The sequence below is a fragment of the Numida meleagris genome, chromosome 1, assembly GCF_002078875.1.
Source record: "Numida meleagris isolate 19003 breed g44 Domestic line chromosome 1, NumMel1.0, whole genome shotgun sequence".
In the NCBI taxonomy this organism is placed as follows: domain Eukaryota; kingdom Metazoa; phylum Chordata; class Aves; order Galliformes; family Numididae; genus Numida; species Numida meleagris.
Window position 1 is genome coordinate 3,546,023 of NC_034409.1, and position 23,418 is coordinate 3,569,440.

Sequence of the window (23,418 nt, forward strand, 5' to 3'; positions counted from 1 at the left end):
TCTAGTAAAATCATAATCTATGTGAAGGCATGTGCAATGGCATAGTTCAATGTGCAAGATTACTTTTTGCTGCAGACTTCAGGAAAACCAAGTTTTCTGACACCTGAATCTATATATGAAATAGGAGTTTATGCATCTTCACCCATTGTGTGAGGGCTGGGGAGCTTCAGTGCCTCTAGGCTGTACAAATCTACTCATCGTTCACATTGTCTGTGTTGGAGTTATTGTTGTCAGAGATCCTCCTGTGCAGAACTTTTTAGTTTCCTCCTGCGTTTTAAAGGTTAGGTGTACTAGTACATCTGTGAGCTTTAGACAGGCCTGTAGAATAAACCTTCTTGTTTATATCATGTTCCTGATTTTTTTATACTTTTCATTAAAAGTAATAGAGAGAAGACAAAACAAGAGAGCAACCATGGCCAAATAACCAGGAGATCTTGAAGCTGCAGCCTCTGGCATAGTTTGCAATACCCTTCCTTCCCTTCCTTTATCACACTACATTATTCCTCCTCGTTATTATGTGCACTACAGCTGCCAGCAGAATAATGGAGAACAAATCTTGGATTTTTCAAAGTTTAGCTCACACAGAATTACAGAATCAGAGAATCATGGAGGCTGGTAGACGTAACAAGGAGGACAAGCTGCATTCAAACATCCAGAATAATTTATTGTTATAGTTTATTGATCATTCCGTGCTGAGAAAATCAAAGTTTACAAAATAAAAGTCTCAAACGCCACACCTCACGTAAAACAGATGAGTGGCCATGGAGAAAGCAGGACAATGACGGTCCCCATTTGGCCACAGCCTCCTTCAGAGGTGGAGTTTTGCTTCCAGGCTGCATCCTGTTGATTTCCATACCCTCTGTGCGTCGTGTTGAAGGATCGAGCCTCCAACACAAACATTTCCCCAGGGGGCCAACAAGCCCAACTAGGAGGTGAAGTGCAGGTGGTCTGAGACTTACAGCTTTCTGATAAAGTACATATACAGCTCCCGTGCTGGAGATCACCTGGGTTCTGACCCTATGTAGGCGTTAATAGCTAAGAAAATTGAATCCTATAATATTTCTCCAGTATGTATTGCTTACAGGTCTCGTACCAGCAGTGTGTCTCCCTCGACTGCCAAGAAACAAAGACAAAATATGGAGAGAGAGCCCATGAACCAACCTGGCTAGGGAAAGTAGAATAAGTCATCAGAGCAATGGCAGACATGACTTGTTATCTGCCTAACTGTCTAAAAATGTACATGCTAGAAGCAGGTAAAATATTAGCCTTCTCCAATCAACTGCTGTGAGTGGGACAAGTCATGCCAACCTAATTGCAGCGCTTAATGGAGTTATGTTAACAGTAGCTAATGTGCATTAAACAAATGAAGCGGAAGAGCTCAGTACCACTGCTTGCACACTTCAGAGCAGCTGGCAGGTTTGAAAACCTATCATCTATTGCATAAATACAGATTGCTGTTTCCTCCCATACAATATATCAGTGTGTAATAGACCATCATATAACCATCTTTATAAAGATGCATATTACAAATTAGCCCTGTTCCAACAGGAATAAAGAAAAGCTGTGGAAAGTATAAATATCAAAGCTGTGGAGTGAGAATAACTCAACAGGAATACAACTCAGTAAAGTAATGACACGCACTCTATTACAAAATAGAAAACTAAACTAACATGTCATGCCTACTGAATTACAAGGGATTAATCCTGTTTGTTTTTTGACATTCCATGTAAGCATCTACAGGTAATCTGGTTAATTTGGGCATCATCCGGAGTCAATGAAGAGAAATAAGTGCCTTTAGACACTGAGGGATTTGGTCTACATCTAGGTATACAAGTGTATATCTATATGTACAGCTATGTACACATAGATGTAGAGTTACATATGCATGTGTGTATATATGTAGTATATGTATATGTAGATATATAAGACATAAATAAATAACTACAGGCATACACATATAAATAGGCAATAGGGAGAGATGAACATGTTCCTCTAAGGGACTTGTTCCTTCCCACTATCTGTCTCAGATGTTGTTTACATTTTCTCAGATGAACTCTATCATATCGGGAATAATATATGTAAAGAGAGGCAGAAATCTATTCAAACCTCACAAATTCCCAATAATGTAAGTATATATCAAATATTGCATGTGCTGAAGTCATGCTTGAATCTGTCCTCGGATGCCTTTGCACTAGGCTTTTTATGCTTTGCAGGTATAAAAGGAACTGCCAAATTAATCTTGTGCCTTCTCTGAGCTGGAGCAATATTGGAATGGAATGGGATGGAATGGAATGAGATGGAATGGAAAGGAATAGAATGGAATAGAATAGCATAGGATAGCATAGCAAAGCATAGCATAGCCTGGGTGAAATCAGGCTTCCAGCATCTCTTTGTGGAGAAAGTGATGTGTGGTCTGTAGGGACAGTGCTACCATCTAATGTGCTTGGGTGAGCAGTACATTTGTCCACCTGGTCACTTATGTGAGGTTGCTGTTATGTCAGGAATACATTTTCCACACTGTAGAAGTGTTTCTGTGAAGCAGCTTCAGGCAGGGCTCTTTCCTCATCTCAGCGATGAGGTGCATTCCCTCCATCTGTCCTCTGCAGATGGAAAGTCACTCTCCTCCCCTAAGAATTAGGCTGTAGTATTTAATGCCTCCTTCTCACATTGGCTGTGAGTCTCCAGGCCTCCTGTTCATTTGGTCCTGCTGGTCTTGGAGTCACTGGTGCAATCTGGTTGTTCAGTAGCAAGGCATTGGTTCCACTAGCTTAAATCTCAATGCCACAGTTCCCTGAGAAGTCATCACCATGGGTGGGAAAGGCTTTACTACAGCTGGGAAGACTCAGGTTTTCTGTGGTCTCTTCTGTGCTTACTGGAAGAGCTGATAGAATTATAGAATCATAGAGTCATAGAATCATAGAATCATTTGGGTTGGAAGGGACTCTTAAAGATCATCTAGTCCAACTGCCCTGCAGTGAACAGGGACACCTCTAGCTACATCAGGTTGCTCAGATCCCCATCCAGCCTGACCTTGAATGTCTCCAGAGATGGGACATCCACCAGATCTTTGGGCAACCTGAGCAATCAGTCATCAATTTCTGCAGAAGACACCACTTAGGACCTCAGTTACTGCTTCATCTGGGATTGGTTATTTCAGCCCTTGTCCCACCAGAGGGTCAGGGAGATATAGATAATTATTGACAATTTTTCACATATCGTTTTCTCAGAAACCTCATAATGGCCCAGGCAATCTGTAGCACAGTAGGCCGTGTTCACTAAAACAAGTTTCAGAGCATTGTCTACACTTCCTATGGCTTTATCCTATCACAAACTGGCTAAAAGCACTGTTAAAAACACTGCTGATGGCTTCACAAAGTTCTTTCCTGTGTCAGGGGGGGTGGAACTAGATGATCTTTGAGGTCCCTTCCAACCCAAACTACTCTATGATTCTATTCTATGATTCCCTCCGCCTTGTAGAGAAAAGTCCCCATTCAGCAGAGAAGCAGAGCCCATTAGTAATTAGCAAAGAACAAGAGGAGAAACTGGAATGAGCATTCGCAAAGAAAGAGGAGAAAAGGAGAACTTCCAAGTGTGAAATAGGGACGCTTCAGATTACGTAGGCGGAGGAGCCTCTGAACGAGGACAAGTTACATCTCAGTGTAGTAATAGAAACAGAGAGGAGGCCAGACTAAAATAAGTCTGCAGTACAAAGTTGTCATGGCACGCCTGAGAAATCAGGGGGATGAAGGACAAAGAACTACGTGGTGGTGGTGGCAGATGCTCCATCAGACTTCCCACAGATCAGCCAGAGAGAAAAAGACTGATTGCGCAATCTATCTGAAACCAACACATTTGCATAATTAACCTTAATTTCCTCACAGGATTCATTTTCCACCCGTTATTTGAACTGTCATTCTCGGTTCCACAATGGCTGAGGCAAAGCAGTTTTATGCACACTTTTTGATTTCAGAAGATCCGATTCCTCCTTTTCTTGTACCAGTATTTAACAGCTGAACAAGACAACCTAAAATCCAGGGTCATTTATCCGATACCAGAGAAGGTATTCAGAAATCCAAGCAGCGCAATAATGAAGTGGTAGATCCGGTCTGAGAGCTCTTCCAGGGATGTTTTTAGATCTCACATTTTCCTGGTTCCTTCCCATTTACCGTCTCTGCTCGGTGAGTCACACAAAGACAGCAGAATGGAGAAGCAGAATGAAAAAGATGACTGTAAAAATACAAAATCAGCACAAAATCAGCACCTGGAGTTATCTGCAATGCTCCACAGGGATTACTGCAGTTACTCCAACTGGGAGAAACAGAAGAGCAGCTTATCCTGTCCCTATGCCCAGAGATAATAATTCCCCCGCATGGCCCCATCGCTTTGCTCCTGGGAGCAAGCAGGTCCAGCCAGAGAGGACCTGGGAAACAAGAGAGCAACCATGGCCAGGCCAAAATAACGAGGAGATCCTGGTGTTGCAGCCTCTGGCATAGTTAGCAACATCCTTCCTTCCCTTCCTTTATCGCACTACATTATTCCTCCTCATTATTATGTGCGCTACGGCTGCCAGCAGACTCCAGCTGGAATCAAGAGCCCTTGTACGAAGTCTTGAGCATATGCATGGTAAGAGCTGATTTCTATTTTAGCAGCTAATGATTGAATGGGAGTTGGGGAAGGGGGAGGAGAAAATCATTTCAGACTGATCTAAATGCATCGGTTTTAGCTGTGAGCAAATATTTTATTTTCCCGTCCTCTTTCAGCCCTTTGGAAATGTGTAAGAAACACATCATTTAAATATTTACATTTTCCTCCCTTTCTTCAGTGGAAGATATGCACTGAATTCACATGAAGTTTCAGAGGAAGAATTTGAAAATTACTTCATTTAAAAAACAGATTTTTGCGTGATTTGTTTTCTTTTACACCCCCTATATGCCTTTGAGAACCACTTCATAAAAAGCTGAAGTGCTTAAACAGTCTGTACTGTCTTTACTGACTTTTCACCTGGGCATGGATGTGACTTGCAGTACACTTATTAGCTCTTAGAACAGAGATGGATCTCTTTGATAGAAGAGCAAATTCAAAGGCAAAGTAACTGCTCAGAGGGGCTGAGGTGAAGTCTGAGCCCAATTAACAAAATGGCATACTTGTCAGTGGCCATATCAGTGATGAGGAAAAGGATGGATGAGTTGAACATACAAAGACAGAGAAAATCTTGATTTTATATTGATTTTCTCTTCTGGTGAAGAGACAGCTCATTCCAGCATCAAGGTAGTGATGAGGGCAAAGTCGGGTTAGGTGTGACAGGTCTGCCTCTGCACAGCACACTTAAAAATCATCATGTTTGTTTCCTGGCCATCGATAGACGTTGTCAGCCTGGACAGAAACACATCTGCTGATCTGATATGTGCCAGGGGTGGGCATGAGGTGGCTGTATCTTCCAGGGAATAGGATCCAGCTAAGATCACTATTTCACATGAGGCTGGGAAGGATGACTGTCAAAGTGCCAAGCAAGAATTTGGAAATGTGGCTTCAAAAAGGATCTCTTTTTCCCCAGAAATGGAAACCAGAGCTAGAAATCCACTGAATTTCTCCCTTATCCTGAAAAGGAAGTTCAGATCTCTCATACACCAGCATGAGGTATTGGAAGTTTTTTTACCTTCTAATAAGGAAGGTCTTTTAAGATTGGATAAATACTTTTGTGTTCATTGCTGAGGAAACAACAGAGAAAGGAGAGAATGTGCCTTATCTAGCACCACTAAAACCATTACGTCGTAACAAAGGGGAAAATATCATAAAACCGTAGAACCATAGGATCATTAAGTTTGAAAAAAAACACTAAGGTCATCCAGTCCAGCCGTCAATCCATCCCCACCACACCCACTAAACCATATCCCTCAATGCCATATCGACCCTTTTGTTGAACACCTCCATGGGTGGTGACTTCACCACCTCCTTGGGCAGCCTGTTCCTTTTGGGTAATACATTTTTGGTGCACTCACTGAAAAAAGTGATCTTGTTCAGGCTTGAGTGTGCTTTTGCAGGAAAATGAAATTATTGTTCTGTTGAATTAAAGGATTTAAAGGCCCACATGGCCCCTGTCATCATCCAGACATTTGTTTTCCATAATCCTAATTATAAAGCTTCAAATTTTATAATCTCTGACTTTTCAAGAGGTTGTATCCTGTTCTAGGACTGGCGTGTTGATGGATTATTTCCACTGTAGCAAGAAGTTCCTTCATCCTGATAGCATTAAGGGGAATTATGAATGGAAGGAAATGACCTGAAAGAGGAGTAAAGACCAAGAAACAATTTGTGACTACCATATTTGAAACACTATTAACTAGGTAGCACCGGGAAACAGCCAGATCTATAAAAAAGGAGTGACATTCTTGGTATAATGCTGAACCAGTGTGCCCAGTGAGTAAGGTGATTCGTTCCTATAGTCAGAGCAGCAGTGAGGCAAAGAGGTCATTCTGCAGGCAAAGGACCCTGTCCAAATGTCCCTGCTCCACTGCATGGCCATGTCTCTCACTGTCATTATGTAGATGCGGCCTCTGAGGTAATCATCTGGGCTCTGTTGTAGTCACTGGGAAGACATAAGTCTTTCTGTTGTATGATTCATCTAAAACTATTAATTGTGAGAAATGCTTCGATACTACTTTTGGAGTTTGAAGTGAGGCTAGATGGCCTCATCCGTCAGGAGCAAGGAGAAAAGATTAAAGCTTATTCTACTATTTTTGTCCATCTGCTCCCCAGTTCTTCTTCCTTTTTAGTATGAAAGCTCCCAAGAGCAAGTAGGATATAGCTGTGTCCTCCCCATGGGCATCATTTCCATCACTGTCAGAGTCCTGTGGTCACTGATCTCTCCATCCTGAACCCTGAGCAGGTTGTTTCTTAGGTTGTTCCTGTGTTGGCAGGGTGTGGACCCTCTGTGAACAGGTCATAACACTGCTGTGATGCCAAAGCAAAAATCTTACCTGCCTCAATAAGATGTGACAGCTGCTTGTTTATAGGGCTGCTGTCATTGGTACATGGCGTATCAAGGGGCATCCACTTGATTATTCCGTTCACATTCTTGCACGTGATGGTGCCAGATTCAGGAAGTTGCTTATTGTAGCCAGTCGGGCATTTGAAATGTAATACTTGCCCCACCGAATATTGCTGTTGTGCGCTTAGAGAGGTATGTGGGACAGTTTTGGGCATACCACAGAAACCTGGGAATTCACAAGGCAGCACATGGTTAGATTTGACCTACTGCTTCTGTTTTTCATAGAATCATAGAATCATTAAGGTTGGAAATGACTGCTAAGCTCATCCAGTCCAACCATCAACCCATCCCCACCATGCCCACAAAACCACGTCCCTCAGTGCCACATTTCCCCTTTTCTTCAACACCTCCAGGGATGGTGACTCCACTACCTCCCTGGGCAGCCTGTTCCAGTGCCTCACCACTCTTTCTGAGGATAAATTTTTCCTAATATCCAACCTGAACCTCCCCTGGTGCAATTTAAGGCCATTACCTCTCATCCTATCACTGTTACCTGGGAAGAAACAATGTGATTTGTATTCATACAAAATGCAGGCAAGTAAGATATACCAAGCTTTCCTACCTCGTGAACATCTAAAGAAATCATTTGCTTACGCATTTTCATTTGCTCAGACAAGCAGGTATTATAGCAAATGTATTCTCTCTGACTATCAAAATAATTAAAAATTGCTCGTTATCACTCCTATACTGCCTCCATGGAAATCAATGGGAGAAGTGTTACAGTACTGATTAGGCTCTAACTTACTTGAAATTTTTTCTTGCTTTGAGGGTGCTGAGCTCTGGGTTTCTCTTGCTGGCTCTGGTGTAGAATTTAACTTAGCTGTTTGGTTCCTTGAGAACGAAGGTTTCTCAGCTGTGAGAGAAGATACATTTACTGAATGACAGCAGGACAAAGAGCAGAGCTAAGCCTGAGCAATCAAGCTTTTACAGGCAGAACAGGCTTGCTGTAAGTTTTAATTTGCAAAGATAAGCACAGAAGATCATTTGTTACAGCAGTGCTCTGATACATCTTGCACTACTCTTTGGGAAAATGCCACAAGTGCCAAAAAAGTTGGTAATGGCTTACCAATACATACAAGTTCATCGTAGACCCAAGAAGCAGTCCCTGATATATTCTGACACCGAATTGTCAAGGAGTTCCCACTTCTTCTCTTGTAGCCACTGTCACATACATAACGCAGTTTGGTCTTCAGTGGATATGTTTCAGCAGCCACATCAGCAAATTCATTACTCGGAAGAGATGGACATTTTTCTGCAATCAATCAGAAAACCTGTGAATCAGAGCAGCCTGTGCATCCACCTTACTCACCGAAGGCTTCCAGTGTCTTTCTGACATTATCATCATTATCATTATCAATGCCAGATTGTGCTCAGTTAAGTATCTGGGTGTAATTCTGCTCCCAATAAGAGGGTTGAAGTTATAGAGGTTAGAAGAAAGGGTTTTGGAGGTATTCACCTGAGCTGGCCACGGGAAATTGAATTCAGCTTGTCAAGAAAATCATCTGGGTGAAACGCAGTTCAGGTTGTCAACCAGAGTGAGTTCTGCATTACCGCATTTATGTCTGGGATCCTATGGGGCTGTGGCATTGAAGTTAGGTGGGCAAAGGCTCCCCTGTGCAAATTTTCTTAGAAAGAGCTCTCCGAGTACAGAGCTCCTGGAGCTGCTTCTGTAACAGGACAGCACTCCTGTAGAAGAAACAGACCTCATGGGAGGTTTGGAAGTCACCCGAGTGCAGCCTGGGTGCATGACCATGAGGTGATGGTACCATGTATTGTGAACATCCAGGTCTGTCTGCAGGTCTATTTGGTTGGTCTGGAAGTAAACCCAGAGTCAGCTGAGTCAATGTGCAAACCCACCTTCTTCCTCCCCCTCTTCCTCCTAGCAAAGGACTGGTCCGTTGTTGGAGGGCTAAGGGATGAAACTGGATGGCATGAAAAGAATGTGAGAAGCTTTGACTCTTTGACTGGTTTGATTGATTTTACAAGCATAGATTTGTGCAAAGTGCAGAAGAATTCCTTGGGAATCTCCACTATGTAACATGAAACTTGCGTTTATCCACACTTATTAAAAGTTACTAAAACTTGCAGTCATCTACAAAAGGGGAGTAGGCTCAGTTCTATCTGGACACAACAACAAGCAGCTTACTGGGAAATAAGTTTACAAACCTATATATAACTTGTCCCCAGACAAGGATGTTAAGTGCTGTGTCATCAGCAAATTGCATCTAAATATACTTCTCAATCAGTTGGAATGAATTGAGATCATTTTCAGTGCACTTGAAAGTTGAGCTGCAGACCCAGAATATAATAAAGGCACTACTTAATGATTTTTTTAAGGTCTGAAGGCTGAGAAATTTGAAAATAAAATATACTGGCTGCACTGGGGCAGCCACTCTGTATCTTTGCGTTCATGATCTCTGACCCCTTAAGCTTATCCATAACAGTAGCAGCTATTATGAGTAAAATGTTTAATCACCGTCTTCACATTTTCTACAGCCATAATTAATGCAACCTTGGAACTAGCAAGAAAGACTGTGAAAGGGCCTTCAGTTCCTGATAGATGTTCATTTGGCATCTGCCCTTGACTTCCTGAAGTGCCTTCTCCTTGAAACAAAGCCATGCCAATGGCAAACCAGCCAGTGATCCCCAAGCCCAGTCCTGTAAAGCTCTTTTAGAGCCGCTCGTCATTTTCTCACTTCGATATTTTCTGCCCTTTTTGCTTTTCATTATCTTGCCACTTGGTAAAAGTCACAAAGTTCAAAGAAGGCCACAGTGAAGGGCACTGTGAATGGCTTAACAGCTAAGCCACACAAGGACTATTTTAATGGCCCCGTGTCTTTGTGTTATCAAAGAACTCACCTCACAAACTACATCAGACTGTGGCTTCAAGTGAAGCACACGGCATTCGAAATAGTTAACCACACGGTTTACCACAGACTGTCAAGGGTGATTAAAATTAAAGAGTTATCAGATGAGCAGCAAGTTGAGAGCACGTACTCTCACTTTCCCTATAAGCTAAAAGCATGTTTCCCTCAAGACTTCAAAAGCCTCTTTGAAGCAGACTGCAGATCTGAATCTCAACACAAGGTACCCAAACCTACAACTCTTTAGTCTCTTCTTAAGAAAAGCCACAGCATCTAACCTATTCATCATGAAGGGCAACTGTTGTTTCAGTCGATGATCAAATGAATTTAGGCTTCTTCTGAAGTTGCAGGCATCAGATGAGGATTGTGCATAAATGGTGCACAGGGGTGGCAGTGAGCAAAACCTGATTTCCAGTCGAGCTGTGCTCTTGGATCAACAGGTACAAGATTCAGCTGGATCTCATGCAGCACTCCTAGGATCTAGACTTTTCATTTCATCCACGTCACTCACGTTCTCACCTTTTCTCATCTAAGCCACTGACGTATCTTCTTTGGCTTTTACAACCACATTCCTGCTTCTGATCCAGAAAGAATTTAGAAAGATGACTCTCCTAGGCCTTACCTTGACCATTCTGGGCTTCTCTTTGCTCCTCTCTGTTGGCTTCCACTTCTTCACTGTCACACTGTATGTTTTGAATCATAGAATCATAGAACCATCGCAGTTGGAAAAGACCTCCAAGATTATCCAGTCCAAATGTTCACCTACTACCAATATAACCCCACTAAACCCTGTCCCTTAGTACCACATCTAAACGTTTCTTCTGCTCTCATTTTTGAGAGCCTTCTCCTTACCAACAATCATATCCTTTCAAAACCATTGGTCTTGTCATGTTTGACCTCCTCTCCCATTGTTTGATGCAGAATTGATCAGCTTTCAGGCTTACTATTATACCAGTCCTCACTCTGGGAGAAACATTGCATGAGTATGGTTGTGTCAAGACATCAGCTGCCATTATTCTTCTTCATTGTCTTTAGGTGTCCTATCTGCATTCAAAGGTGCTTTTCTTTAAGTGGTCTTTTACCTGTTTTTCAAGAATAAATATGTTCCCGACATGCTGATCACTATTACTTCTGTACTTTTAATGTCTTGTATTTGGATCCTGAATTTTCTGTGTCTGACCATTAGTGGCAACATGCCTAACCCAAATGAGCCCTAGCTATCATCCAGCACTCCAGCAGTTGTGGCAGTAGATGTGATGTTAATTCATGATAATGACAACATACCCAGCGAAGTCCATCTAAGATTGGAAACTACAGTTTGGCCACCAAACCCAAAAGAGCTTCCAGTGCTTTGACATTTAGAAGCTTCAGAGGCTCAAACTAATTTACATCTTCAGACTCTCTTGAAGGTATAGTAAGCATCTTCCAAAGCTGCAGAGGCTATAGGTGATTGCATATAGGTCTGCATATAGCATTAGGCATCCCAGGATAGTGTAGGAAAACTGTGCCGAGAAGGAGACAGGGTGAGATCTGGATTGTATTGCCTACACAAAACTCTACCATCATCCCAGAACCTCAGTCAGTCTTCGTGCCCAAGAAAACTGTATGGTTTGACCCTAAAAGACTCGAAATCCCTGCAGTGAGTCAGCAGATGGGAAAAAAGCTAGGGAACTAGGGAATAGCAGTGCAGATCTATTCCGTGACTACATTTCTGACTTTTTGAATTTTTCACCTAGGTGGCAATTAATGTTAATTTCTTTGTGTTCTTGTGATAAGAAAATATAGATCTTATACAAGGCCAGCACACCCAGGAGACGTCTGCCTCAAAGCCTCTGGTGGCCCAGTTTTCCACAGCCCAGCTTTCCTCTGACTTCTACATAATTCTACAGCAGCTCTGGGGCTACATTACTGCCAATAATCAGTTTAAAAACCACTAAGCTACTAAGATCCCATGACACTAGTAATAGTGGTCTTTGTTTCAGTGTCCTCGCATCACCTTCAGATCTCCTCTTGAGATTTTGACTCCTGACTTTCCTTCAGCAAACCCTTCACATCTCCATCTCCAAAGTTGCTGTTTACACTTATTTCCTTCTACTTCAATCGTGATATTCACTATCCTCTCTTTCCTTCACTTGTAAGCTTCATCACCCCTCACCATTTTAATCTCCCCACCAAAACTGCCATATGACTTAGAGGTACTATCTAACTGTTTTATTCCTAATTTCTCTCCATATCAATAGATTAAGGGTAGATGTGGCACTGAGGGACATGGTTTAGTGGGCATGGTGGTGATGTGGTGATGGTTGGATTAGATGATCTTAGTGGTCTCTACACCAAACTTAATGATTCTATGATTCTATGATTCTATGATTTTTGGTGCCTACAGCATTCCTGGAAATTTCGGAACTGTTTTTGAACACTATCATATAGTGAATGGAGACTTATAAATTCAGATGATCAATATCTGTGAAATGTAAAATGCAGAACATGGCATCTTTTGGTGTGCTCCCCAGATTTAAGTTTGTTAACTCTTCCAAGGCCTGCAAGCCACTGCTTGTCATCTCTGCCATAAGATAAGTGGATTCCTGCTATTCCTACTTAAGGAAAGATCCCCCAATGCCATTTCAGGTATCTTAAGGCATCTGGGACACCCACATGAGCTCTCAGATATTATACAGGAGCTACTGGAGGCCAGTGCTAGGCAGAATTCCTTGATGTGTCTGTGTTTTGGCATACAAGCCATGCCACATCTTTTGTAAGTTTATCACCATGTGCTAGATTAAGCTTAACTGCCGTTGGTGACTGATGCATACCTAACAATTAAATCACTGTAATTCAGTAATTAAGCAAGGAACATATGCATCAGGGTGAGACTGGGTCCTTAACCAGAAATTAACCACCTAAAGCTAAATCTGTTTTTTCTTACATCCAATCTAAATCTCCCCTATGTAGGCTCAGAGGAAAGAAAACCATTAGCTAAACCACATATCAATTCCTTTAGTGCTTGTATTTCTTCCCTGAGATTTCCCAATTAAATATGTTATTGACCCAACTACTACTATTTGACCCAACTACCAACCCTACTTTGCTCACAGTAGATGTGCAGTATTATCTTTGAAGTTCACCTGTGTTTTTCTCTTCCAAGTCTGAGCTGGCAAAGTGGTGTTAGATAAGGCATCAGAACAGCACCTTCCGTCCCAAATAAGTGAATGGGGAAATTCCTAGCAGGTATTTTTAGTGATTAGGTGAACACAGGCAATGAGTCACGCCATGGCAACCTAAACTCAGAATTTCCTCTGTCACGTGACTTTGTGTCACCGGCACTGACATTATTCTGATGTAGAGTTAAAACAGCAAGCTGCAGACATAGGACATTTTTCCCCCAAATACAAAGGCGATAGGAAGGGATCAGTAGGAAACTGGCTGTTTGAAGATCTGGCCAGGAGCAGGGGATGAAACCAGGCAGCTCGCACACTTACCAGTTCAGAGATGAAGAGAGCCTTTCCCTAGAGATGCCCAGAAATCAAACCATGTCAAAATGAAGAGATTTCCCCAGCTGTTCCTGAAAAGCTAATTCAGCCCAAGGGGTTCATGCTGTCTGAAACTCTGTGCTCTCTAAATAGAGCATACCTCATGAAGACGAAACTGATACGGGTGAACAGGAGGAATTGATACCAGCAACTGGACTGAAATGGTAATGAACTTTTTCTAACTTCAAAACTTTTTCCCAAAGGGTCCAATAACAAGGTAGCTGTAGCTCTGCCTGCTTCTTTGCCATCTGATTAATGTCAACCAAGTCTATGTGGATTTGTAAGCTGGCAATAGATGGAAGCTGTGGTGCTGAGCTGCAGACCTGATGTTCACAATAATTTGCCTGTGAGATTTTGGTTGTCTTTACTGTAGGTTAAACACAGATTATTTTATGAATTCATCTTGGTATGTAATGACTCTGCAGTTTAAGTGTCAGAAATGCACTGTAGATGAAATTGCCAGGCACAAGTTTGCATATAAACAGCAATGGGAAAGACACCAACCCTACAGGGCAGGAGATGGGCTTCAATATTCCTATTTTATTCAAAGGATCAGGGAATTGAGTGTCTGCCGAGTGTGTTATTCTAGAACTTGTTTCTATTGAAAAGGCACCATAAAATATGTTGGACTATGAGTTGGGGGCAGGCTGAGAGAGCTGGGACTGTTCAGCCTGGAGAAGAGAAGGCTGCAGGGAGACCTGAGAGCAGCCTCTCTGAAGGGGGCTGTAAGAGGAAAGGGGACAGGCTCATTAGGAGAATCTGTTGTGTTAGGACAAGGGGAAATGGTTTCAAATTAAAGAGGGGAGATTAAAATTAGGAAGAAGTTTTTACAAGATAAGGAAAAAGTGTTTTACGATAAGGGTGGTGAGGCACTGGAACAGGAAGCCCAGAGAGGTGTGGTTGCCCCATCCCTGGAGACATTCAAGGCCAGGCTGGACAGGGCTCTGAGCAACCTGATCTAGCTGTGGATGTCCATGTTCAGTGCAGAGGAGCTGGACTAAATGACCTTTAAGGGTCCCTTCCAACTCAAACGATTCTATCATTCCTTAATGATTCCACGATTCAGTGATCTGTCTCCCCTCTTCCATAAACACATCTATCCCCATTAAAATAGACTCATGCCTTTTTTAAAGCATAAACTAATGAGTGTCACCCAGCAGACAAATAGCAGATATTTCAAATCCCTCTGTAGTCACTAGAAAGGGACTTGCAGGACATGACTCATCACACTCTTATCTGCAATCTGGTAGATTAACTGTACCTTAAAAGTATTTCTTTATCTCCTCTGGCTAGGAAGGGGGTCTACTCATCCATCTTGATGGAGACATGCAGATGGCTGAAGTTAAGGAAGATGAAATCTCACACCTGGTAGGGGATGGGCAGGGGACTTGCACTGCAAATGTGGAATTGAAAGAGGGAATGTTAGGAAAGGGGGGGAGTGTTTCATAAGGAAGGGAATGGTAGGTAAACTAGCTCAAACACAGCTCACTGAATAGGAGGTGTAAGAAGTGGAGAATGGGAAATATTTTTCTCATTCTGTTCTTTTTTTTTTTTCTCTGTGTTCATAGCCTTCCTGATTCTGTGGTGAAGTCACAGAGTTCAATATCTTTAGAGGAAAACCCTGTATACAAAATGATAGGAGAACATAGTGTCTGATTTTGAAAATATTGTATGTGAAAGCCTTGTTTTGGTATGTGACATTTGGTTTTTAAATTGATTTAGCTAATTTTTTGCTTAAATCTGTGGTTTCAGTAACACTTGGCTCTTACGTATTTCCATATTAATGGAAGAACACATTACTGAGAAGGGAATTTGACTTTTTAAGCAATGACAGACATTCAGACTCCTTTGACTGGAACTTCCTCAGCCTTTTCTTTTTTTGGGTTGGGAGGGCTACGGAGAATGTCCTCTCTGAAAATAATTGAACTGGATGATCAGCAAGTGTCCCAGTCTTGGACAACACTGACAAAAGGCCTGGTGGGAATCCTGACTTTTGGAATTTAGGACTCATCTCATTTGACTCATGACCTTAGCACAGAACTGGTCATTGAAGTCTTTGCTAGAGCTCTCAAGAGTGAGATGGAAATTATTTGTCAGCATTGATCACTTCTTCTGACCTCGTGATGCATGGAACATTTTGCCAACTCAATAAAGATATACGTCCTTTTTCTGAGTGTTTGCACTTTAAAAAGGGAGAACGTCAAAAAAAAAAAAAAGCAGCAGATGACAGAGTTCTGGGATGAGGAATGGGGATTTGAGCAAAGAAAGTCATGAGAGGACTTTGGAAATGTGATTTTGGAGAAGCATTGGAGGAGATGGAAAGAAGAGTAAGTAAACCAGGTTAGGAAATTGTTCCAGGATTCGATATAACGGTCAGAAGATGGAAAATATAGGTAGTTAACATCCAAAAGCTTGGATTTGAAGATGCAGTTGATGTAACAGGAGAGACAAAGGTACTCAGCTGGACATCAGTAAATAAAACAGTGGTGCCAAAATCATGATACTATAGGGAGCAAGTGATGCTATAGTGAGCAAAGTCAAAGGTAGTTTCTTTCCAGCAGTAGCTTAAGAGTGGACTTTTTACCATGATAAAAGGTAATCATAGAATCATACAGAATCATGGCATCATTTAGGTCGTAAAAGACCCTTAAGATCAAACTGGAAGTGAAGGACATACAGGGACATATGTCAGAAGATTTCTCTATCTCAGAAGTAGACACTGCAGGCTTTCTCTCCACAATATTGTTTTTTCCTTAGCAAGATCCCAATTTTAACAATTAAAAAATTTGTTTTAGATTGTAACACTATGGTGGGCACTTTGCTGCTAAGGATCACTATAACTGGAGGTTCTATGAGCGTATTTGCTCTCTATTTGACCTTAGAAGAAGCACTTGTATGTGGTTGACAACTCTAATTTATTCTGCGTTGCATTTCAAATCCATGGAAGCAAGCGCTAATATGCAAGTATAATGGGAAAGAAATTCCTCTCATTTAAATGACTGAGATCTGGTACCCATCTTGTGTGAATGAAATTCAGTTGAATGAAATTCTTCCTTTTGTGAGGTTTAATCCCTTCCAGGTTTGACTTGCAAATATATTCAGTGTATTCCTGTAAAATGAATACCAAGATGGAAAGGTCGCAGGAGCGCTGTCCAGCTTTTATCTTTATTTGACCCTCACCTAGCATAGGTCTTGTCCATGCCTACAGCTCCTAGGCAATGCTGCTGTGCAGAGTAAATGAGGTAAAAGTGATGTCCTTCAGGAGAAAATCTAAACTTCTCTTTTCTTCTTCAGCACTAAGGCGTAGTTTAAATTAGCGATCCTTCGTTTCCCCCTGTAAATATCAGAGAACTTTGCCCTCTGCAAAGCACTTTGAGACGCATCACTGAAACTGTTCTTTAAAATAATAGATTTTATTTTCTTTTTCCCCTAATGGTATTTATTCCCAATAGTTCTTTTTTTTTTTTTTAACAGAAACTCTTGCAAACAGCAACTATGGCAAGATCTGTTCACTGAACTGAACTTGCCGTATTGGGAAGAGCTGAAAAGAATAAGGCAAAATAATATGAATAGCATTGTGTGTGTTGGGATTAGAAAGACATGGCTGTTTTTTGACCACTTTGACCTCGCTTCTTTCCTTCTTCTTTGCTTATGTCTGTTTCCAGGTCTCCTTGTTGAACACCACAAGGAATAAACACTCTCCTTGTTGAACCCCATAAGGAGTAAATGCAGCAGGTCTTGCAACCGCAGTACTTTAGGCATCTATATGATAAAAAGAAGTCCTAAGCTGGTACAAAGGGCAGTGTTTCTCCCCTTTTGTGTTATTTGCAGGGATAAATTTATATAGATATAAATTACTATGTATGAGGACTGGGAGAGACATTCAAAATAAATTCAGGGAGCTGAGGGAAGAGAAGCTTAGAGGTACAGCGAAGAATGCAACGCTATGCATTTATTTATTCATCAAAGAACTAGATCATGTAAAATTGCATGAAATGCAACTACTTAACACCTCACCATTTTTTTCCAAAACCCAGAAAGATTTCTGATAAACGAGTCTTGTCAGCAAGAACTCTCACAATGTCTCCTGGGCACAGTAATACAGAAAGCAAGATACAGGGAACTGACTCATCCCAGAAGCGATCCCAGCCATTTACATATCTCTGGCTGAAAGTCTCGCTGCGATGCTCTCACATGCGGCACTCAAACAGCTGCCGTGGGCAGTGGTACTTCGTGTGGCAAACAAAATACCCCACAAAGGAAAAGGTTCAGCCTTTACAGGCAAAATTACTTAACCAGAATGAAATAGGCTGAGGGTAGAATGTTTGTCAAAGTACTTTTGCGTTAATGGGTAGAGCTGTTTGGTTATAAGCATCCCAACCTTTCCCTGAGATGCCCTGACCTTAGTAAAAGATGTAGCCCTGCTGGAGATGATCCATTAGCAGTTAAAATATCAGTTTATCCAAGACCCTACATTAGGCTGTGTCTGCTCACACCTCTGAACCTAGGCATCACCAGCAGATACAAAAGGAAATTCCACATTTATCCTGAGAATTTAAGTTTCATCCTCCTGAATAAGGCAGTTTAAAAGCAAACACTCTGATATGTCACCAGACCATTTCTTAGTGCACTCAGCTGCCACAGTAAATAAGCCAAATATAAACAGTTTTATAATGTATACATGTATAAAACTGTGCTGAATGAATTAGCTGCCTCTATTTATATTTTATAGGCACTGCTGTTTGGGAGTTGTGGCTGAAAGGATATTTGGTATCTTTAGTACCTATAGCAAACTTGGATGGCACATTTTAGCTAATAGCAGGGCTACAATTTTACCTACAGAAGCAATGACATTTCAGTGTCTATTTTTATATTTCCCAACGTTACGTACAAAATGGAAAAACAAATTCAAAAGCTACCTGAGAAGCCCAAGGTTGCTTTGATCTGCCCACTGTTCCAGTGATGGTTTGGAGGATACACACATTTCTCAGACAAAAAATATCCTGTGCTGCTCTGCACCGTCTCTGACTGATGGTTTGTGGGCACAAAACCCATTCCTCTCATTTTCGTAGAATAAAAATTCCTTAAGTGCTTAACATCTTTCCTTACCTGAAAGGAGTCAGGATGTTGCGAACATCCTCCAGCAGCCACCACAAAAACGCAAATCATATTTTCCTTCCCCAAAAAGCAGAAATAGTCATTTACCTGCCCTTGTTCCCATGATGGATCCAAGCAAGAGCCACATCAAAAGGCACTTGAGCTCCATGGGACTTGTTTACATCTTTTCTCCGTAACGCCGAGGATGGTGAAGATTCAGAGAAGCGATGGGTTGGTGTTGGCTGACCCTACAAGCTACCTACTGCATGGTTAGCCCTAGAACTACCCTGTGTGCACAGCAAGGACTCTGTGGTCAGCAAATGGTTGTTTCACTGACTGGCTCCGCAAGAAAGATTAAAAGCTGCTCTCTCTTCAGGTATTAGTAGCTTTTATCCAGGAAATCAAGCTTAATGCTCAGCGTCGCAGTGCGTGCCGTTGTGTGGAGGAAGTGGTTTGACACATCAGAGCTACTGACTCCAGAGCTGTTCCTGCAGCTGAGGGCAGTAGAAGGGGCAAAATATTAGCAGGTTCGTGCAGCCACTCAACTCCAACCATGCGGCTGAACAAGCGTTTGAGAAGGATCATCACCATAGCATAGCTGTCTGGTGTAAGACCGTGGATATTTGACACAAGCTGTGAGCTCTGCCTACAAAGAAAAAAGTCCCAAGGGATATTGATTTGGCTTTTTGGAAGTCTGTCTGTTTCTAATAAAGCCCCATTTCATCTGTGTTTTGGTGTATGCAGTTTCTCTGAGGCAGCTGAACTTCTGAAGGAAGGACATTTGACCCCCAAAAAACCTGTAAGAATGAGGTTGGCAGGTTTGGAAATGGCTTCTCTTGTTCATAAATTGTCTAGGTTTCAGATTCAGCAAAACTGATTCCTACAAATGGAAAATTGGAAATGAGGAAGGAAATATTGTGCCTTATCTCTGTGTAGTTTTTCTACAGCTATTCCCACAGAAATAATTATCAGTTAGCACCTTGAGAATTAGTTGAGATAGACTACATAAAAATGGATTCAAACTGTTGTGTTTTTTGTTTTTTTTCCCACTGATTTGGATACAACAACCTATGAAATGCAATACTTACATCTGTTCACCAGGGACTCCATGCTCTACAGGTGTTCACTGCCTTTGTTTCAGTAGTGAGGACACTTTCACCAGATTATTTCCCATATTTAATAGGATAGTAGGAAACACTCATACCAAAGCCCACCTGGAGAGATTTGGTCTTTGAACATCTGTCTGACAGTCATAGGTCCTAATTTATTACCTTTTTCCAAGGTGCTCAAAGATATACAACTGCATATGGGTCATCTGGGTTAGGATAACATTTTTAGTGAACAGCATTGAGACAAATCCCAGATTTTTTCTCACAATTTGTCCTTCCTCTACTAGACACATTATGTGTTCTTTGGGGGTAGGGGAGTTCACTTCCAATTGTTTCTTCTGTTTCTTGACTGGTTGAAATACTGAATTTCATAGCTACTTCACAGAATCATTATGGTTGGAAAAGACCACTAAGATCAGCTAGTCCAACCACTGACCCATCCTCACCATGCCCACTAACCATGTCCCTCAGTGCCACATCTGCCCTTTTCTCAAATGCCTCCAGGGATGGTGATTCCACCACCTCCCTGGGCAGCCTGTTCCAGTGCCGTACCACTCTTTCATAGAATAATTTTTTCCTAAAATCCAACCTGAATTTGCAAGATGGGGACCTTCCTGCAGCCCTTCGTGTCAGTCTGCATCCCCCAGCTATTCTAAATTCTGGCGGTCAGTAAATGAGTGCAAACCCTGAGAGAAGGGCAGCAGATGCAGATTCTTCACTAGCTACATTTTTCCTCTTGCTGGCCAAGGTCTTTTTTGGAAGGTAAGCTGCGAGCACTTTCCTGCAACCATTTACTTTCAAGCAGCAAATCTCAGTGTAGGTGGATAATAGCCACTAAGATTTTATTAGAAATGGTGAGTTTTTCTCCAAGCAAGAGCACACTGTGTACAGTCAGATGGAAGGAAAGGTGACCCCAGGTGGCTAATTGCTACAAGCACAGTTTGCATGAGAAAGACCCACAATTCAGCATTTAGGCCTTTTAAAGGTCAGAAAAATGGTTGCTGCTTGTGAGAGCAATTAGCTAGGTCAGCTTTATGAAATAGGTCAGCGTGCTGAGCGATTCCTGGAAAAAACAGCACAGCTTCTGCCAGCAAAAGGTGTTCAGGTGCCCTAAAGCAGAGCTGGGTACAGAAAGGGGGGGGCGAGAACAGAGGAGAGGTATCTAGACAGAAAAAACACAGAGTTTTATAAGAAAAAATTACAATCAGTGTTATAATTTAGATCATTCGTAACAGAAGTTGGCTGAAAAAACTCAGAAGTGGTGGAAACCTGTTCATTGCAGGGGAGCTGGGCTAGATGATTTTAAGGGTCTTTTCCAACTCAAACGATTCTCTAATTCCATGAAACCTGGATCATAACAGAGGGAAGTAGGAATTTCTTGAGCATCGAGGAAGGTGGAGGGGCAAAAGAAGATGCTGGTGTCTCTGGCTGTTGAGTGTTCTCAAAATGATCTCCAGGGTTTGGCTGCTCAAGAAGTGCTCTCTTTCAGCAGAGAGCTGGGAGGAGAAGAGACCACTGCATGGTCTCAGTCTCAGAGACAAACGGGGATGGCAAAGCGAGATGTTGCAAACTATTTTTATTTTTAAACAGTGCCGCAATAACAAGAGAGATGAGAGGCAATGGCCTTAAGTTGCACCAAGGGAGGTTCAGGTTGGATATTAGGAAAAAATTATTCTGAAGAAGATCAGTAATGCATTGGAACAGGCTGCCCAGGGGAGTGGTGGAGTGAGAGTCCCTGGAGGTGATCAAGAAATGTGTGGATGTGGCACTGAGGAACATGGTTTTGTGGGCATGGTGGGGATGGGTTGATGGTTGGACTGGATGATCTTAGTGGTCTTTTCCAACCTTTACGATTCTATGATTCTAAGATGCAGAAAAGGAGTTGTGAGAGAGCAGAATGCAGACTCAGTTCCAGCCTTCCTTAGCGAGGGCCAATCAAACCCTTGAAAATGCTTTTAAAAATCTTACTGTTGGAAGTCCTTCAGTCTGGAGCTACGATCAGTGGAGGCTCTAAGTTCACCTGCAGTGCACCTGATGCAGCTTTATCTGTTGGAAAATAGCAGAATCACTCAGAGACTGGAGAGAAAGCAGAAATTCATAGAGCCCTGTATCAATATCTCCCAGGAGACACATTCCCTTTATTTCAACATCTCAAATAAAACAGATTAGTATTAAGTTTTCAGCTGGGCATTGTTTTTTTTTTTATAAAACCTATGATGCTGTAAGCAAAGAGAAGTCCACTTAAAGAACAGACGACAGCACTATGATGTTTTTGCAGCGTAGTCCATTTTAAAACAGTGGTAAATATCCATGCAGCTCACTAGAATAAGCAAGCTTTGTGCTTTATTTCTTTAATTCAGCTGTTCCTCTGTGACTCACTCTTACCTAAACCCTCTGTTGAAGGGAGTAACATTTTATACGGACCTTGTCAGGACATGGGGAGCTTTAATAGCTAACTAAATGCTGTTAATCTGTATGTGTCTTGTGTTTCCTTAAAATTATGGTGAGGGTGGTTAATAACCAAAAGTTGGTTTTGTTTGGTTTTTTTTTTTTTTTTTTTTTTTTTACTTGGGAAGAAATATATGGGGAACATCACCTTAGGCATGGGAAGCAGTGCTACCGTATACCAAACAGCTGCAGCTCAGATAGCCTTTGCACTTAAATAGACCACTCTTGGCTTCTTTTACAGATTACTTAGTGGTTAGTATTGTCAAGAAAAGTCATTATAATGACATGATAAAAAGGGTTCTTGTCCCAGAGTGATCAGCTCTAGTTTCTTTCTTTCAGACAGTCTTATTTTCTGGCCTAAATCTTTTCTGCAGTGGAAAAGATACACACAAACATAATATTTTTTGCTCTACCACCACCTCGAGGTTTGAATGTTTTTTCTAAGTCTGGAGGATGCTCAGTGCAGAGAGAAGCTTTAGGAACAGAAGAATCTAAAAAAGCACCTGCTGTCAGCTCTTTCAGAATTAAGCCAAATGTGGGAATGTATTCACAGAGATGACCAAAAACACATCTTTGGCACAAGGGACCTTTCCATCCTCCACAACAACATCCAGCTCTGCTGCAAAGCAGAATCATAGAATCACAGAATCATAAAGGTTGGAAAGGACCACTAAGATCATCTAGTCCTACCATCAACCCATCAAAATGAAAATATGGGGAAATCCTGGTTGTGCCACATGTTAGAAATGATCATCAGAAATATTTCCCCAAGACCTAGTTATTCATGGTGACCAAATTTTTTTATCTACTTTTTGTTTCCCATAAAAATGAGAAAGAGCTGACACATGGTACACAAATTTTGTACCTTAAGTGGATCGTATTTGATGATGTCAACAAGGACTCTGGTTACAGTCAAGAGATAACTGCATGGTCCAGATAGTTGTCAAAGTTCTTTCTTGAGTTGACAGAGAGAGTCAACAAGTACAATTACAGGGTGATTCACCTCTTCTGGACATTGACATCTACGTGATGAATCACCCATCCAAACTTGTCTCTATCCCCCCATCTGCAGACCATTCAACCAGCATAACCAGCTTAAACCAAACACGAGCCTCTTACATGGCTGCAGCTGGATGACATGCAAAATGCATACTAAAACTAAAAAGGGAGTTTAAATTGATTATTTATTGACTGTGAACAGTCTTTCCTGTCAACCATCCTGGGCATGGTTCATCATACTCTCATTAACTATTTTTTTCACTGATGCTATGCTCTGTGATGAGAACCATAAAACTGAAGGGAACCTCTGGGGTCTGGTACTC

The 23,418-nt window shown here is 41.7% G+C and overlaps 1 protein-coding gene across 2 annotated transcripts; it reads right to left on the reverse strand.

The window, feature by feature from the left end:
• On the reverse strand, positions 659 to 19,343 carry IL15RA (interleukin 15 receptor subunit alpha). 2 transcript variants are annotated; one of them, XM_021384318.1, is made up of 5 exons: positions 18,648 to 19,343; positions 8,115 to 8,300; positions 7,794 to 7,901; positions 6,982 to 7,214; positions 659 to 4,227 (listed from the first exon to the last, which is right to left on the reverse strand). In XM_021384318.1, the coding sequence occupies exons 1-5, from the start codon at positions 18,706 to 18,708 to the stop codon at positions 4,138 to 4,140; spliced, it is 678 nt and encodes a 225-aa protein (XP_021239993.1). In that variant the 5' UTR covers positions 18,709 to 19,343; the 3' UTR covers positions 659 to 4,137. The 2 variants fall into 2 exon arrangements, with proteins under 2 accessions (XP_021239993.1, XP_021239994.1); XM_021384319.1 differs by having other exon boundaries at positions 6,978 to 7,214; positions 18,648 to 19,308.